General features: G+C 36.4%; 2 protein-coding genes and 1 long non-coding RNA gene across 3 annotated transcripts; 2 read left to right on the top strand and 1 right to left on the bottom strand.

Annotated features, from left to right (window-relative positions):
* Nucleotides 1–2537: 2537 nt before the first annotated feature.
* On the bottom strand, nt 2538–6670 carry LOC112043187 (uncharacterized). The gene is made up of 6 exons (XM_024078492.2): nt 6564–6670; nt 6178–6466; nt 5388–5482; nt 4367–4430; nt 4148–4294; nt 2538–3338 (listed from the first exon to the last, which is right to left on the bottom strand). The coding sequence occupies exons 1-6, from the start codon at nt 6653–6655 to the stop codon at nt 2538–2540; spliced, it is 1488 nt and encodes a 495-aa protein (XP_023934260.2). The 5' UTR covers nt 6656–6670.
* Nucleotides 6671–8021: 1351 nt separating this feature from the next.
* Nucleotides 8022–10372, top strand: LOC112043195 (cytochrome c oxidase subunit 4 isoform 1, mitochondrial-like). Its single transcript, XM_024078500.2, has 3 exons — nt 8022–8216; nt 9133–9325; nt 10203–10372. The coding sequence occupies exons 1-3, from the start codon at nt 8022–8024 to the stop codon at nt 10340–10342; spliced, it is 528 nt and encodes a 175-aa protein (XP_023934268.1). The 3' UTR covers nt 10343–10372.
* A 3477-nt stretch (nt 10373–13849) lies between these two features.
* On the top strand, nt 13850–15967 carry LOC128198770 (uncharacterized). Its single transcript, XR_008251472.1, has 3 exons — nt 13850–13983; nt 14541–14607; nt 15705–15967. It is a non-coding gene; the product is annotated as an uncharacterized LOC128198770 (long non-coding RNA).
* Nucleotides 15968–17547: the final 1580 nt, after the last annotated feature.

Here is a 17547-nt window from a genome sequence, read left to right on the forward strand (position 1 = left end):
AGATGATTTGTTGATTATAATATTATTATTTAATATAAAAACTTTATAAATATTTTGGAAAATACTTCCTAATTAACCTCGAAGTAAGTAAGTAAGTGAATCATGTGTTTATGGGTATTAAGTTAACTGATTTTATGATTGACATTGTAATTCGTCTGGTAGTTATCCGAATTTCTAGATAGATTTTAATTATCTATTAAAACCATCAATAATGATTGGTTGCTCTATACTGACAGATCTTTGTGATATTGACAGTAAATGTGATGTTGCCACACAACGAGTTTTTTAGTTTCAGTTTTATTAACTTCTACTCTTTCAAGTCGCACTATAGGTGCTTGGATAGCCCTAAAACCAATGAAGAAAGAGTAATCTACCATTTTCTAACAAGGATTAAATTATGTCGCATCTAAATAAACTTTCGTTTATACAGAAAAACATTTATCCAACATTCCAACCTCAAAGTACAAAAACGGAATATTTTAAGCCTTTTATTTTAGGTAGTCACTCGAGCATTAAGAGTTACTGGGCTATCACTGTCTTACAGTGGATATGACCTCTGCCTCCGATTGCGGAGAGTGTGGGTTCGAATCTGGTTCGGGGCATACACCTCCAACTTTTCAGTTGTGCATTTTAAGAAATTAAATATCACGGTCTCAATCGGTGAAGGAAAACATCAACATGAGGAAACCTGCATACCTACCTAACCTAACCTAACCCCTCTCATTCTGAGAGAAGACTCGAGCTCAGCAGTGAGCCGAAATTGATGACGAACTCGAGCGTTCGTCTGTACGTCTGACACGGCATTTTTAATAGTAATAATCATAGAATAGAACGCTAACGCTTTCGGCTTTAGCAATAGAAGGTCCAAGGGGACGGGGCCCGCGTATTCTCTTATAAGAAGCTAATGTGTTTGTATTAAAAGAAAATGGATTTTACTAAGGGTACCTTAAAATAAACATTAGTGAGTACAGTAGAACTGAGTGCCTAGAGAGTTTTCCATGTTTTCATACTGTGACGATCGCGTAACCGTAAACACGAAGTTCTAAGGAATTGAAACCGCGCCATCTAGTGGCATTACTGCACATCTTATACTTTTGGCTTGCACTAAACAAGTCATGTACTCACAAAGTTCAACTCCAAGTGTAAAGTTGAACTCCATGAGCTCTATTAGACTACTTTCTTCAAATTCGTTTTACTCGAGAATACGAGAAATAGGACTTCATCGAAAGAAATCTGTATTTTTATATATTTTTTATAACACTTAAGAATAATATATTTCTTATGATTTTAAACTTATTCCGTGGTTGTTCATTATGAATGTTATTTAAACGGGTACATACCACGATAAAACGACGAGATTTTTATTGTCGATATTTCGACCCAGTTGCATGGATCGTGGTCACGACGGGACTGAAGTTGCGAGATGAGAAGTGAAGTCAGCTGTTAGGGGCAAAATCGATCTACCCTCTTTCTTGTTCTTTTTCTTTTTTCAACGACCTCGCGTTTTTGGCTGTTTAGGCAAACCACACTCACGACATCGCTTTTGTTATTATGCGTATCGCGGCGCCCTCTTGGTTTGCACAATTCTACCACCGGGTTCCACTCGCTGGCTAGTTTGAAACCATCTTCCCGATTGAAATTTTTGTATTTTCGAATTTCAATGGCTTCTCGAACTACTCGGGGTATATAGTGGCGGTCCGTGGAAATAATGCGTGGATTATGGATCTCAATCCAATGTTTAGTTCCCGGTTGTAGAATGTGATCGGCTATCGCAGACTTTTGCGGGTCGTTGTTTTTTATCGCTCGTATATGTTCTGTTACACGGGTTGCTATGGGCCTCTTCGTTTGTCCAATATAAGAGCTACCACAGCTGCAGTCGATTTTATACACACCCGGACACTGGTATGGCAAACGATCCTTTGGAGAACGCATCATGTGGGCGATCTTTTGTAAAGGAGTAAACACAGTCTTGATGTTGTATTTTTTCCTTAGGAACGATCCAATTTTATCAGTTACCCCTAAAATCGATATTTCGACCCAGGTCGAAATATCGACAATAAAAATCTCGTCGTTTTATCGTGGTATGTACCCGTTTAAATAACATTCATAACATATTTCTTATTTTCAGTCAACATCAAACGTCACGAACAAAAAACGACGTCACGTATAATATAGCGACTGTTAGCGGTAGTCGATATTTAAGCGAACTTTGAATGCATGTAAAATCTATTTGGTATTTTTAAATAAAATAGAAACCAGTATTTGTATTATATAAGCTTTTATATAATACAAATAACTTTTTTTACAATAACAAAATTTTATATAATGTAACTTTGTTACATTAGAGCTTTCTAATGTAACAAAGTTTCAAGTGATTTTGCATACCTAGTAACTTTCTCCATTGTGGCCATACATATAGCCACAATGGAGTAGTAGAATAGTTAATAGAACCAACACATTATTTTTAATCATATTTTATTAAAAAAAACTTGCTCAAGTTTTTAAAATAAATTCAGCCCAGTTCCAGTCGAATCATTTTAGATTCGTTTTGTTGATCCAATTACTCGTCCAATAGTTTCGGTCAATAATCCTAACAAATCACTTTCTGGAGATTCTGATTCTTTGTCCTTTGTTCTTGTGAAATCTTGAAAACCACTAACAGGTATGCTCATACCGTCATATATTTCTTCTCTTTCGTCATTTATGACGTCATCTAATGGGATATTGTTTGCATTATAATCTTTGTCATCATCAGATAAATACAACAATGTTTCCACACTATCATTTTTAGATTTGTGCGGAGTATCAAGTTTGGCTAAATCCTTAGCAAACCTAGGTGTAACTTTTACTTCTTCCTTTATGATTTGTTCCAAATTTACATTCTTAATCAACTTCTCTATTTCGTCATCAACATCATAGACTGGTTGGTTTTTAATTTCTTTATTAACTATAGTGACTGCTGTATTTGTATACCTATCTTCTAATGAAACGTCCTCAAAATCTGTAACAGGCTTGATTTTTTCTGTAACCTCTTCATAATATGGTGTCCCTTGATTAGCGGTAGATCTGAACTCTGCCTTTTCTTCTTTAACATGTTTAAGATTTTCATTTTTATTTATTTCTTCACTATGAAACATGGTAGCTAAGAAATCTTTAAATACTTGTTCATCTAATATTCTAAGTTGATTGTCTATGAATGATATTGGTTTTGGACTCATATTTTTTTCAGTAAAGGGCGGTATATTGAAAGTGGTTGGTTTTGTTCGAGTTGTATATTGAGTTGTCCATGGTAAACTGTAGGGTTTAGAAGTTGTTTTCTTTTTTGAAACTGGAATATCCTAAAAAACCGTAGGTAAACTCTTAGTAAAACCAGTCGTAAATTCCTAATTTTTGACAGTTAATATTTTCTTTTATTAAAATGTTTATGACAAAAATGACAAAAATTTGTGATTATAAATCGTAAGTATATCAAGTTGAGGCGAAGAAAACAAAAACACCAAATTTAGAATTTTGTTTGCCTGTATGCGTTCACGGAGACGTAGTCTCGAGCGTCTGCTACTTTTTAAATTAAAGTTACAAGGTAGCCCTTGATCACAATCTCACCTGATGGTAAGTGATGATGTAATCTACGATGGAAGCGGGCTAACTTGTTAGGAGGAGGATGAAAATCCACACTCCTTTCGGTTTCTACACGACATCGTACCGGAATGCTAAATTGCTTGGCGGTAAGTCTTTGTCTTAGGTATAGTTCGACGCAATCTTTTTGACGTTTCCGAACATCGTGCGTTAAACTGCGCAATACAAGATTTTAGGTGACTCCCGATTCGCAAAGGTGCGGCGGCAGAACATCACCCCGCGCGTATCTCCCGCCCTCCCAAAGTCTTACGCGTCTTGAATTTTTAAAGACCTGCAACTATTCTGTAATGATGTTTTAAATAACTCGAAAGTGCGAGTTTCGAATTCACCTCTATCTTTCTCTTTTTACAATCTCGTGTTAGACAAAGATAGATACAAGTGCAATCGAGACTCGCACGTAAAAGTTATAGAAGGCACAGTTACAGAATAGCCCTGCTGCGCTTAAGGTCAACCGCACCTTATTTTGAAGACGCCATAAAGGCTGCAACCGTCTATACACAGATATACAGACCATCTCCATAATTTCCTCAATCCAATCGCTGTAGTAGCCCAACTTAGTGAACACTGTTGGAGCGTCAGGCGCTCCACAAACTGGAGAGCCGAAACTTATTACGCCCATCAGTTTACCATCAGCTATTCCTGGACCACCGACATCACGCTAAAAAGTTATTAGACAATTTTACAATAATATACTAATCACACTTACAAAAAGGATTATAGAATATCATACATTACAAGCCCCTCCGCCTTTTGATAAATATCCTGCGCAAAAATTCTTCCTTGTAACATACTCTCTGGAATTGCAATAAAATAATTTTAACTCGTAAAAATTAAGTTGTTAGAGAGGAAGCAAGTGGGAAACCTGATTTTTTATTATAATTTTTTATAAGATATCAAATCGAACATCTTTAAGTTTAAACTGGTTTCAAAGTTCCAAACTGACTTATATAGTACGAGATCCGGTATAAGAAATATTTACCCTCATCTATTATTTCGGGATAAGAAATAAATGATGGCATTTTTTTACATTGACACATTGCATACGACGTAAAATTGCCTAAACAAAACAAAACGTTGCCTAGTAAAATTGCGACCTGGTAATATTAAAATTGTTTTGTTTTTATTCATCTTCAACCCATATTCGGCTCACTGCAGAGTATCCTCTCAGAATGAGAGGTGTTAGGCCAATTACCAGAGAATTAAGAAAATTCTCTGGTATGCAGGTTTCCTCACGATGTTTTTCCTTCACCATTAACACACGTGATATTTAATTTCTGATATTGCATACAAATGAATAGTTGGAGGTGCATGCCCCGGATTGGATTCGAAACCATACCCTCCGGAATCGGAGGCAGAGGTCATATCCACTGGGCTATCACTGCTATATATTTTTTCACTAAATTTATTAAATCTACTTCTCTCCCTCCCCTTCTCTCTCTCCCTACCCTCATTAGCTAATTTAATTAAATAGTAAAGGATGCCTGTTTTCACACTGCAACTGTGGGGTTGTCAATATGGCAACAGTTGAGTAATGTTATTTATTGTACCATCGTCAGTTATTTAATCATGTCGTATTTGACATACGACATGATTGATGAAAGCTTATTTTATGTTTATTTTAACTGTACTAAGTTAAGTCTTTGATCTAGTTCATACTTTCCTCGTATGTGCAATTTCTTATGGCTTATAAATAACAGATGATGGTATATATTTCTAATGCCAGATCTTAGACCAATAAGGGACTTGCATACCTTGAATAAACATCTTGGCAATCTTCCAATGGATAGACATCAATAACAGAAAACGATAGTATATTTTTCCAAGGGTTGTCAATGACGGAACTGTACTGCTCAAATAACAAAAAAACATTCCAAATTATATCAAAATACAAGTATTATTAATTTGTAAATCTTATCTTTGTTAATTGTTACCACAACAAAAATAATTAGATTATGTATTTCATTTAAATAAAATATTGTAAAGGCTACAAATAAAGGTCGTTCATTGTTATAATAATTATTTTGATAAGAGCAAAAATCGAATATATAATAAATAGTGCAATATTAAAAATCGATCTGTGATTGAATTTTTGACTTAAGAAGAACTTTTTTTAGTTGTTGGTAGAAAGCACCACCACTGAAAATCAAAAATGTTTAGATGCGGTTTTTTTCACTTCATTCTTTTCCACCTTATGGAGGACTTAATTCTTTTCGAAAAATAACATCAGTTATGACTCGTCTTTTAAAAATAATAACCCGTAGAATTCTGCATGAACATTTGGGTATTATTCGAAAAGACAACGTGTGAAGCTCTGTATATAAATGTCTTGAAGGCTAACAGAAAGAAGTTCTTTAGATTTTTACTGGCGTCAAAATCTTTTCTTAAAATGAAAAATATGTTTAACAATGACGATCAGATGATTTAGGGTGAAATTCCGGACTATTTTTTATGGTACAAAGATATCAACAAAATTGCATGAAAAGTGCATTGTGTTTTTCATAGGTGAACATTTCATAGTTTGAACTTTAGTAATAATCTTACCCCTTTCGCTCCCCATCCTAATATCGTAATGTCCGGTGTCGTCACTGGTAAATCTGACGAAAATCTATCGAAATCAATTTTCTTAATCCTCTTATCTCTCTTTCTAAAGTTTAAATGCCTCATCAGTCGCAGCACACAAATATTATTTCTCAAGTTCTTTGGATTATAGCCAGGATGAAAATATATTTCAAGCACTGGTATTACTTCTCCACCGCCACTGTAGAAGCTACTGCCAACACGAGCTGACAGAAATGCAGGATTTTCACGAAAAAATCGGTTATTCCAAGCCCTTGAATGTAAAGATTAAAAAGTCGGTGAATTAAACAAATACCTACTGCAACAAATACGTACCTACTGTGTTAAAATTATGAATAAAAAATACTTACAGTTGCAAACACGATGAAGCCGTAACTATTAAGTCAGACTTAATTATGGATCCAGCACAATGGAAGTTATTGAAGATTTGAATCGATGCCATGAATGGAAAATGTTTTATCTTTGTTCTATCACCTTTGTAGATGCGACGACCACTGGGCTCTTAATAAAAGACAAATTTTATATATTCATTCCTTTTACTACTTCAGTGCCTATACAAGTATTTATGACTGACCATACACACTTACCCCAAAATTCGTTTTCACTCAGGATGTTATTTTCGTCAGAAGTATTTAATTTTGAGGACATGTCAGATTTATTATCTTTTTCAATAAATAATTTCAAAATATTTCTATTGATATTTTTGTATACTTCATCAACAGCATTCGTTTCCTTTAATTTCTTAAGAATTTTCAAAAAATATAATATGTACGATATTACGTTTTGGTCATTATTTGTTACGTCATTTTTATTATTTTCAACAAATTCATAAAATCCATGTACATTATTATTTATTATTTCCAAATAAATTTCTATTTCACTTATATTTTTATTGTTCACTTTAACAATTCGAACAATTTTATTCAATGTATCAAAATCTTGTAAGGCAAGAGATGTAAAATACTTGTGAATCGTTGAATAATCTTTAAATTTCGTGAATCCTTTGATGTTTTTGAGTTTGAGATTGTTAAAGAGTCGATTAAATGTGTCACGAACGATGGATTCAGATTTTGTAAACACGTTTTCCTCAATAAGAGGCGGCATTTCTACAAGACTTTGGACTAATTCAAGATAAGTCAAAACAATGAAAAAATATATTTTGTATTTAAGAGAAAACATGTCAGAATAAATGAAATTTAAGTTATCACTTGTTTTTTTTCTGTAAATTGAAATCGAATGTATACAACAGCTGTAAAAGAATATGGATTTTTTATGTCTCTCTATACATTGTTTTACGTAATTGCTATTTTATTTTCTATTGATTTACATTTGATTGTAAAAATAAAAAATAAATCGTTGAAGTATCAAACCAAATTCATAGTTTGAAATGATTCGTTGCTTGCGATCATATATAATTTTTATAATTTACTAACGGAGGCCCGGCGGTTTCATATACTTAGTTCCAAATAGTATAGTTAGTTTCATATAGTCTAAGATCCGAATTAGAAACGACATTCACCCATCTGTTTACTGGTTGAAATTTTTTTAAGCAACCCTTTGGCAATATTTATATATATTTAATTTGATATAAAAAAAACATCCAGTAAACAAACAGATCGGTGAAGGTCGTCTTATATTTGGGATCCTCTACTATTATACCTATAATACTTGCTATTTGATTCATATTTATTTATGTCCCTATTCTTTTTTCAAAAAGTTTCAATATTTGTATCTATAAAAACTAAATTAAATGACAATTAGTTTTGTTGTATTGTCAATACTACTCGACCATTTATGAAAAAATTAAAATGTATGCTTTACTAAAATCTCATGGCATTTTTATAAATTACGCAAAAAATAACGTGCGAACAGTGTATGGCACATGTAGAACTGGAACTAGAGAGATTGTGGGACACGGTATAAACGGTTGCGCTAATTATAAGGACGATGTCCTTTTTCCTTTCCCTGCTGTAAGGTTTAAAGAAATGACGAAAGATATATGTGTAAGTAAAATACAAGTAGGTAGTCCCCTTGAACACAGATTAATCAATAATAGGCATTAGCGCGCACGGAATACGACGGTGTCGTCGTCGTCTTCAACCCATATTCGGCTCACTGCTGAGCTCGAGTCTCCTCTCAGAATGAGAGGGGTAAGGCCAATAGTCCACCGCGCGGGCCCAATGTGGATTGGCAGACTTCACACACGCAGAGAATTGAGATAATTCTCTGGTGTGCAGGTTTCCTCACGATGTTTTCCTTCACCGATTGAGACACGTGATATTTAATTTCTTAAAATGCACACAACTGTAAAATTGGAGGTGCATGCCCCGAACCGGATTTGAACCCACACCCTTCGGAATCGGAGGCAGAGGTCATATCCACTGGCTATATCACGGCTCTTTGACGGTCTCGTACCCGTCACAAATACAAAATTTAAAAACGAATACAATATTCTCGAGTCAGTACGACACGAAGCGTCGCATCAGTAATTTTCAATATTATTCAAGAAAAATGGCTTCTCAAGTTTTTAAATATTTTAAAAACGGTTCACGAAAACTAAAGAAATAACATGAAGTATTTTTTATAGGTTGATTATTATATGAATTTACTGTTGTTAATGTTAAATTTTGAAATACAAATTATGAAAAAAGTTTGTATATGTGGATGTCAGGGAGACTCGTGACGTTTGTGTTTTTATGGGTTTCATCTGCTTCACCACGATGCTTGTAAAGACCCACTCTGTATATCTTGAAACTGTGCCCTTGAAATATGGAATTTAAAGACAAATAATTGATATAATGCCATTCAAGATTTTTCTTAATTCTACCTAAAAATATAATAATTACCTATTACGTATAATCCCAAAGGTTTATCATTAAATTGGCATGATAAGTAAATTTATTAAAACTATTTATTCAGGCACTTAAAGAAAAAGAGAAAGGGGATTGGCGATGTCTGTGCTGTGAAGAAAAAAAGGCATTGTATCGAGCCTCTTTTTGCCAGACCTTCGCAGAATTTCAAGCACCTACGGGCATGTGGAAGATAATCTTCGGTTATGTGTTCTTTGTCACCTCATTCACATTCTGGGTTGCAATGTTTGCCCACCACTATAGTAATTTACGATTTTATATTATGTATTTTAGACTAAGAGCCAGCAACAGCCAGACCTCCCGTCATTTTATAAAGACAAAGTCAAAGTTCATTTATTTTAATTAGGCTTAGTAAACAAGCACTTTCGAAACGTCTGGTGTAATAATATTATTAGATAATGGTTTTTTTTTCTTCTCTACAAGTTAGCCCTTGACTACTATCTTACCTGATGGTAAGTGATAATGCAATCTTAGATGGAAGCGGGCTAGTTTGTTAGGAGTAGGATGACACTCCTTTCGGTTTCTACACGACATCGTACCGGAACGCTAAATCGCTTGGCGGTACGTCTTTGACGGTAGGGTGGTAAATAGCCACGGCCGAAGCCTTCCACCAGCCAACCAACCAATGGTGATGATAATTGGTTGAAAACTTAAAATTAAAGTTAAGAGGGTTCCAAACGCACCTTGGTCCGAGAACACCAAAATTTAAAAGTTTGTCAGCTCAGCAGCAGGTACCTACCTACTTACTTTTAAGCGAGCATTTTTCTTTACATACATTTACCATCTACATCTACCTACCACCTGTATATATATAATGCATGTATCTGCAAATAAATTGATTGATTGATTGATTGATTGATTGTTTCTTTTGTAAGAAATCTTAAACCTTAAATTAAAAGCTCCCCAACTAATTTTGATACAGGGCCCCTACATGGCACGCTACGCCACTGGTATTTGCCTATGAGCTGAAAAACTTTCAGCTTTTATAATATGAGGAAGGTCTAGCTGTCACGGGCTCTACATCTGATAATTATCAAATGAATGTTTGATTTAATTGTAAAACTGAGAGTAAAAACTTAGTAGTCGACCTTAATACCTAATTTTTTCCAACTGTTTCAGTACATGAGCCACTGCCGAGCTCATTCTCGAAGGAATCTCAGAAAGCTCAGTTGAGGAGAATGCTGGAGTTACGAGTCAATCCGATAGATGGTCTATCGTCACATTGGGACTACGATAATGATCGATGGAAGGACTCTTAGATTAGTATCTACTGTATACCTAATCTGAGGAAGGAATAATTAAAACTTCTGGCTAATTGCCTTAAATAGTACCCTTGAAATATTATTGTATGCACGATTACATCATATTAGTTATAATGTAAATTTTTTTTATGGCATATAAGTGGCTGAATTTGGTTTGTTATGTAAGTAAAAATTAAAGTTGCATTATGATGTATGTATAGTTTAATTTACACTAAGTCTATCCATACTTACTCCGTACAGACTCTTAAATCTATGATTCATACTATTAATTATTATTATAAATATGAAAGTATGTCCGTCTGTTATCTTATCACGGCTAAGCCGCTGAACCGAGGATGCAAGTATAAATGACACTTTGTAGCAGAACAAATAGGCTAGGTACTTTGAATTTCGGAAAATCCATGAGTTTTTCCGGAGAATTTGCAAAGTTATACTTTGCAAGTTTACAACCAGTGGCGTAGCTAGGCAATTAAGGGCCCGGTATAAATAATTAATGGGGCCCCATACTCAGGGCCGGACCGTCCATACGGCGAACGGAGCGGTCGCTCCAGGCGCCAAATCCTAGGGGGCGCCGAAATGATCGGCGATCAAGAAAGGAAAAGAAATTTATTTCTTTTCGATCGTCTATATTTAAAGCGAAGAGCACGCAACGTGCGCGAATTTACTTCTAATAGAGGCGTCTTTCTTTACCTATTGTGCAGGGAGTGCGTTGATTTTAACCCGGGTATATACAGGTAATAGAGGGCGCTAGGGTGATGATTGCACCCGGGCGCTACGTGAGCTAGAGAGTCTTTACCTATAGTGCAGGGGGTGCGTTACACCCGGGTGTCGCGATCTCAGGGGCGCCCAAGCGCCACTCGCCGCGCGGGTTCTATAGGTACTAGGGCGCGCTAGGGTGATGATTGCACCAGGGCACTACGTGATCGAGAGACGGTATTGTGCCTGATTTTCAAATGGTCTGTAGTATGGTCAAAATCTTCGCGTTCCATAAGTTCGTAGCCTAAGTAAACCAGGAAACTACAAAGCTATAATTTTTAGTTAATTTATTTTTCAACTTTATTTAGAGCTCAGTACATTTATTTTGTTGGCCTGGAAACATTTCTATACCAGCTATTTTTTTTCTTTAAACTCTTAGAAAATGCATAGACCACTTTCATAAAAATTTTGAACTCGATAAGTGCTTTTTCTAGCTTCGGAAATAGATAAAAGTGGTGGAGACGAGATCATATGAATATGGTGGTAAGGTAAGAATTCTAAATTATACTTATGAATTTCTGCTACGCTTTTAACAAACGTTTCACACGTTTGTAAAAAAGCATAGATCGAAAAGAAATAAATTTCTTTACGATCTTGTCTTTACCATTTCGGCGCCCCCTAGGATTTGGCGCCTGGAGCAATTAGAAATTAGATTTAGCAATAGAGAATTAGCAATTAGCAAAGTTAGGGCAATTAGAAATGAGCAATTGAATACGAAAACATTTTTTTTAATTTTCTTGTCTGTCTGTCTGTCTGTCCTTCTGTCTGTATGTTCGCGCTATTCTCTGGTTCTACTGAACGGATTTTGATGCGGTTTTCACCAATAGATTAAGCATAGTCCAGGGCAACATAAAGGCTGTTGTGTTTAAGATCGGACCGGCCTTCGGCCGGGGGTTTGTAATAAGACTTTCGACTGTGGCTATGGCTGGGCATTTTACCTAAGCGCAAAAAACGCGCGGCCTTCGGCCGCGCACTTTATTCTACACAGGCCTTCGGCCGGGGGCTTGTAATAGGGCTTCTGTCTGTGACTATGGCTGGCCATTTTACCCAAGCGCAAAAAACGCGCGAACTTTATTTTGCACCGGCCTTCGGCCAGGGGTTTGAAATAGGGCCTTCGACTGTGGCTATGGCTGGGCATTTTACCCAAGCGCAAAAAACACGCGGTCTTCGGCCGCGAACTTTATTCTACACCGGCCAAAGGCCGAATAAAGTTCACGATATATACGAAGGCCCTAATTCACCTTCAGTTTTTAACATGACTTCATAAATGTTTTTTTTTTGCTAAACCTTTCTTCTTCAAGTTCTTCATTGCAGTGATTAAGTTTATTATTAAGATTAAGATACTCGATTTTTTTTTCATGTTAAAAAATACGAGTACCTAGTCACGATTTGTTTGACGGGATCGCGTGGGGAACGTAACGAATGCAAATGAATGCATAAAATTTTATTCTATTAATATAGCTATACATTGAATAATGTAGCTTTAACCTGAAGGTAATTTAAAAAAAATAATCAAAAAGAACAACCGATCTTAAAATCATAAAAAAAATTCCATTAAATTAAAAGCGAAACATAACATCGTATGTGCTACCTTCTGATCAGTTTGAAGGCGGTACCAAGTTAGTGTTGTGTTAATTAAAGCCGTATCTGAAAGAAGTATCTGAAAATCCAGTTAAAATCTTTATGATTTAAACGGCTTGAATCGAATCGAAATCGAACGGTCAAATTGAGAAACCTCCTCCTTTTTTTGAAGTCGGTTAAAAATGTTTGACATTCTGATATAAATTAGGCTACGAACTTTTCAAACGTCCCTAGTATATAATGTTAGGAGCAAACAGGAAAGGCGCCATAATTGGATCTCGCTCCATTCTAAAATTTACCTCGGTCCGGCGCTGCCCATACTATCTAAACTTGATAGGTTTTATCGAATCAAAATATTAAATATATACAGAAAAATAAAAATACCAAGTTATTCATCATCTCTTTTTCGGTTTGATCGCGATTTTCTGGTAAGGATTCGAGGACCCTGAGCTTGAGGGCCCCGTAGCTACGTCATAGCAGGCACCGCTTTATAGTGCATGCTCATTGGGCATGCTCCTACCACTTTCTACACCTAGGAAGGAGGCCTTAGGGTAAGATTTTATTTTCTTTATATGGGCATAGGCGTATATATCGGGTGGGCCGGGTGGGTCGGCCCACCCTAGAATGGTCCAGTACCCACTCTAGAATTCTGGGCTACCGATTTCAAATTCTATGATGGACGCCAAAATACAAAATATACAAAGAAAAATCAATAAAATCACTCGACCCGTCGACCGTCCACAAACATTGCAAACGACATTTCTATAATGTCGTTTACAATGTTTGTGGACGCTGCAACTCTGTTCAGCGGTATGTCAGGGGCTGGCCCCTTAAGGTGGGCCTGGGCCCACCCTAGGAAATAATCCTAGATACGCCAATGTATATGGGACCAAGTTCGGGATATCTTATAAACTTACCCTTTCTCATAAAAAAAGAATTATTAAAATCGGACCACTAAGCAAAGAATTATGCGTGGTCACTGATCATATCTGCGTAAAAAATATACGCGTCCACTTAAGAACCTCCTCTGTTCTTACGTCGGTCGATTGAAAATCTACTGGGGATCAATGAACTAGCCAATTAGTAGATGCCTACTTACTCGAACCTTATCCCAATTACAAGCACTTAGGTAGGTACCTAGTTAGTTATGAAGTAATATGACTATTGGCAGGATGTATGTTTATCCGTGCGTAAACCACTTAACGCAGTCTATAAATACTTGCGGGACTTCTGTGAAATCCAAACGTTTGGTGAGGTTTTAATAGTCCAAGGAGTATTACAGACTAAACATGAAGTGCGCTGTAAGTACTTACATTAATTTTAAATTATCTATAACTACTTAATATTATAAAGACGAAAGATTTGATTGTTTGTTTGTTTGTATAATATAGGCCCCGAAACTACTGAACCGATTTGAAAAATTCTTTCACTGTTGGGAAGCTGCACTATCCCCGGGTGTTATATGCTATTTTATATTTATATCCGTATTTCTACGGGAACGGAAACTACGCGAGTGAAACCGCGCGGCGTCTGCTAGTATATTATAAGTTTAGGTTAAAGTTAAATTGTTAATTAGTCACTTAAATAGGCTAGATCCTTGTCTTGTGGAATACCAAATTGGTACTTTAAAACAAATTAAAAACAAATATTAATTACGTATTGCCTTAATGGTAAGAGGACAAAGTAATACTCGTATTTAAAGTACCTAATGTTTTGCTCTAAGGATTAAATAAGTACCTGCACAGATACCTATACAGAATACGTAGCTTATGGTGCCAGTGTTTAGGTAAGTATATAGGCTTTTGTATGTCAGTGTAAATTGTAATTGTTGTTATGGCAATACTACTTTTATTTACAGGTGGCAATAGTGCTCGCTCTCATCGGCATGTCACTCGCTCATCCAACGCCATCTTTGGGTGGAATAGGTAAACACTAATTATAAAAATCTACACCTACCTACATTTAATACCTACTCAATAAGTCCATAATAATATCCATTAAAATAGGCTCTATATAGAAATGGAGCTTACATCCACGGTGCTCTATTGAGTGTTCGCGGTCTTTGAGTGATCTTTAACGATCACAATGACACTAACAATAATGACCGGGACGGAAGGACAAATGTGTTATCCGAGGCACTCACCCAACATCCTAACTCCAAGCTGAGAATATTACTGAGAATTGCTTGGAAGAGTGAAAAACTCAATATTTTACAGCCTGATCCAGGACTCGAACGCAGAACCTCTTGATTCGAAGCCACCTAGACAACTAGAATTATTAATTAAAAATAAGTACCTACATATTGAAAATTATATACCTACTTACTAGCAATTTTGTTAGTCCACTTCTATCCGTCGTAAAACTATAAAAACGATTGTAGTATACGAGCAAGATTTAATTTCAAATTAAGATAATATTAGACCTTCATGAACCGATTAGAAGCAACATATAGTTTCCTCAGTTACAGTCCAGTCCCTCGTTATATCCATACCTTACCCAGTGGCGGATTTACCTATCCTAAGGCCCACTTAGGCCCCAGCCTAGGGCAGCCATTTGTGACAAAAATGTGAGAATAAGCAATGAAAATAACGAAATTTCACCAAATACAATAATTTTGAATGCAAATAAAAAAAACGTTTAGAATGCAAAATAAAAAAAAATATTACGAAATCTATTGATTTTGAAAAATATAATAAATACTTTACATAGTCATTGCTTTCAATGCAAATGCAATGCAATTGCATCATGTTCTATTATGATATAATATGCTGACAGGGGGCCGGTACTTCGGAGCCTAAGGCGGCCGAGACTACAAATCCACCACTGACGTTACGAAATGAAATGATTCAGTACAAACTGATATTAACCTCCCTTTGCAGTGAAGGGAAGCGTGAAGAGAGCACGACTGAGGCGGTTCTCCCGGTCCTAGACCTGCCCCGAACACAACTAGCCTAACATAGCTGGCCAGACACCGGCCTAGCCAGTTACATGTACGTTGTCTGAAGTTACATTTCTTCCACAGTATCTCCTCTACTGCTACCCGGTATAGCGGCTAGATCCAGCGTGGTCAACCACGGCTACACCATACCCCATGCCTCATACTCGTATGTACCCATCATCAAAACTGTTCCTATCATCAAACCAATTGTAGTCGAACCCATCATTAAGATCCCTATTCACAATTCGTGGGAACATTGGCATGGACATTAAGTAGGCAAAACAAACTGAAATTCAATTGTGCAATCTTGTTTTGTTAACTCTTGTTTCAATATATTTTATAGCTGGCACGCTGTTTTATTTAATACTTTCCTGTATTTATATTGCAATCAGTGTGGAAATCGAATAAAACATAAGAAAATTTCAATTTGAATATTAGATTTAGGTACCTACATCAAATGGCGCTACTTTTAAGGCTATTAAGTTTTTATTTCGTGTTAATATGTACTCTGGCTCATCAGGAGCGAGTATCTTCAGATTTTTCAAGCAGCTCAGATGACAGTAAGTTTTAATAGAAACAAATCTAGAAAATTAGGTAGGCCACCTACCTTCTAGCTTCTAGCTTGGTTAATAATCACCAACTACATACTCCGAGCACAGTATACACAATTCTGCTACGAGAATTCTACATATCCGTCACACAAGAGACGCCCTTAGGACGCCCTGCCCGCTTGAATGCGCTAATCTCAGGAATTACTGGTCTGATTTGAAAAATTCTTTCACTGTTTGATAGCACATTTATCAAGAAAGGCTATAGGCTATATTTTATCCCCGTATTCCTACGGGAACAGGAACCACGCGGGTGACACCGCGCGGCGTCTACTAGTTAAGTATAACGCCTCGGCTTTGTATCGCCTCGTCTGTCTGTCTGTCCTTCTGTCTGTATGTTCGCGCTATTCTCTGGTTCTACTGAACGGATTTTGATGCGGTTTTCACCAATAGATTAAGCATAGTCCAGGGCAACATAAAGGCTGTTGTGTTTAAGATCGGACCGGCCTTCGGCCGGGGGTTTGTAATAAGACTTTCGACTGTGGCTATGGCTGGGCATTTTACCTAAGCGCAAAAAACGCGCGGCCTTCGGCCGCGCACTTTATTCTACACAGGCCTTCGGCCGGGGGCTTGTAATAGGGCTTCTGTCTGTGACTATGGCTGGCCATTTTACCCAAGCGCAAAAAACGCGCGAACTTTATTTTGCACCGGCCTTCGGCCAGGGGTTTGAAATAGGGCCTTCGACTGTGGCTATGGCTGGGCATTTTACCCAAGCGCAAAAAACACGCGGTCTTCGGCCGCGAACTTTATTCTACACCGGCCAAAGGCCGAATAAAGTTCACGATATATACGAAGGCCCTAATTCACCTTCAGTTTTTAACATGACTTCATAAATGTTTTTTTTTTGCTAAACCTTTCTTCTTCAAGTTCTTCATTGCAGTGATTAAGTTTATTATTAAGATTAAGATACTCGATTTTTTTTTCATGTTAAAAAATACGAGTACCTAGTCACGATTTGTTTGACGGGATCGCGTGGGGAACGTAACGAATGCAAATGAATGCATAAAATTTTATTCTATTAATATAGCTATACATTGAATAATGTAGCTTTAACCTGAAGGTAATTTAAAAAAAATAATCAAAAAGAACAACCGATCTTAAAATCATAAAAAAAATTCCATTAAATTAAAAGCGAAACATAACATCGTATGTGCTACCTTCTGATCAGTTTGAAGGCGGTACCAAGTTAGTGTTGTGTTAATTAAAGCCGTATCTGAAAGAAGTATCTGAAAATCCAGTTAAAATCTTTATGATTTAAACGGCTTGAATCGAATCGAAATCGAACGGTCAAATTGAGAAACCTCCTCCTTTTTTTGAAG

This window comes from Bicyclus anynana, chromosome 2 (genome assembly GCF_947172395.1).
Source record: "Bicyclus anynana chromosome 2, ilBicAnyn1.1, whole genome shotgun sequence".
Lineage (NCBI taxonomy): Eukaryota > Metazoa > Arthropoda > Insecta > Lepidoptera > Nymphalidae > Bicyclus > Bicyclus anynana.

Excerpts from the sequence above, each read along its gene's own strand:
- LOC112043187 (XM_024078492.2), bottom strand. The coding sequence starts at position 6,655 with ATGGCATCGATTCAAATCTTCAATAACTTCCATTGTGCTGGATCCATA. Across the intron at positions 4,431-5,387 it reads TGCCAAGATGTTTATTCAAG|AGAGTATGTTACAAGGAAGA; the intron begins GTATGCAAGTCC and ends TTGCAATTCCAG. Across the intron at positions 3,339-4,147 it reads TTGAGGAAATTATGGAGATG|GATATTCCAGTTTCAAAAAA; the intron begins GTCTGTATATCT and ends ACGGTTTTTTAG.
- LOC112043195 (XM_024078500.2), top strand. The coding sequence starts at position 8,022 with ATGTATGCTTTACTAAAATCTCATGGCATTTTTATAAATTACGCAAAA. Across the intron at positions 8,217-9,132 it reads AAATGACGAAAGATATATGT|GCACTTAAAGAAAAAGAGAA; the intron begins GTAAGTAAAATA and ends CTATTTATTCAG. Across the intron at positions 9,326-10,202 it reads AATGTTTGCCCACCACTATA|TACATGAGCCACTGCCGAGC; the intron begins GTAATTTACGAT and ends CAACTGTTTCAG.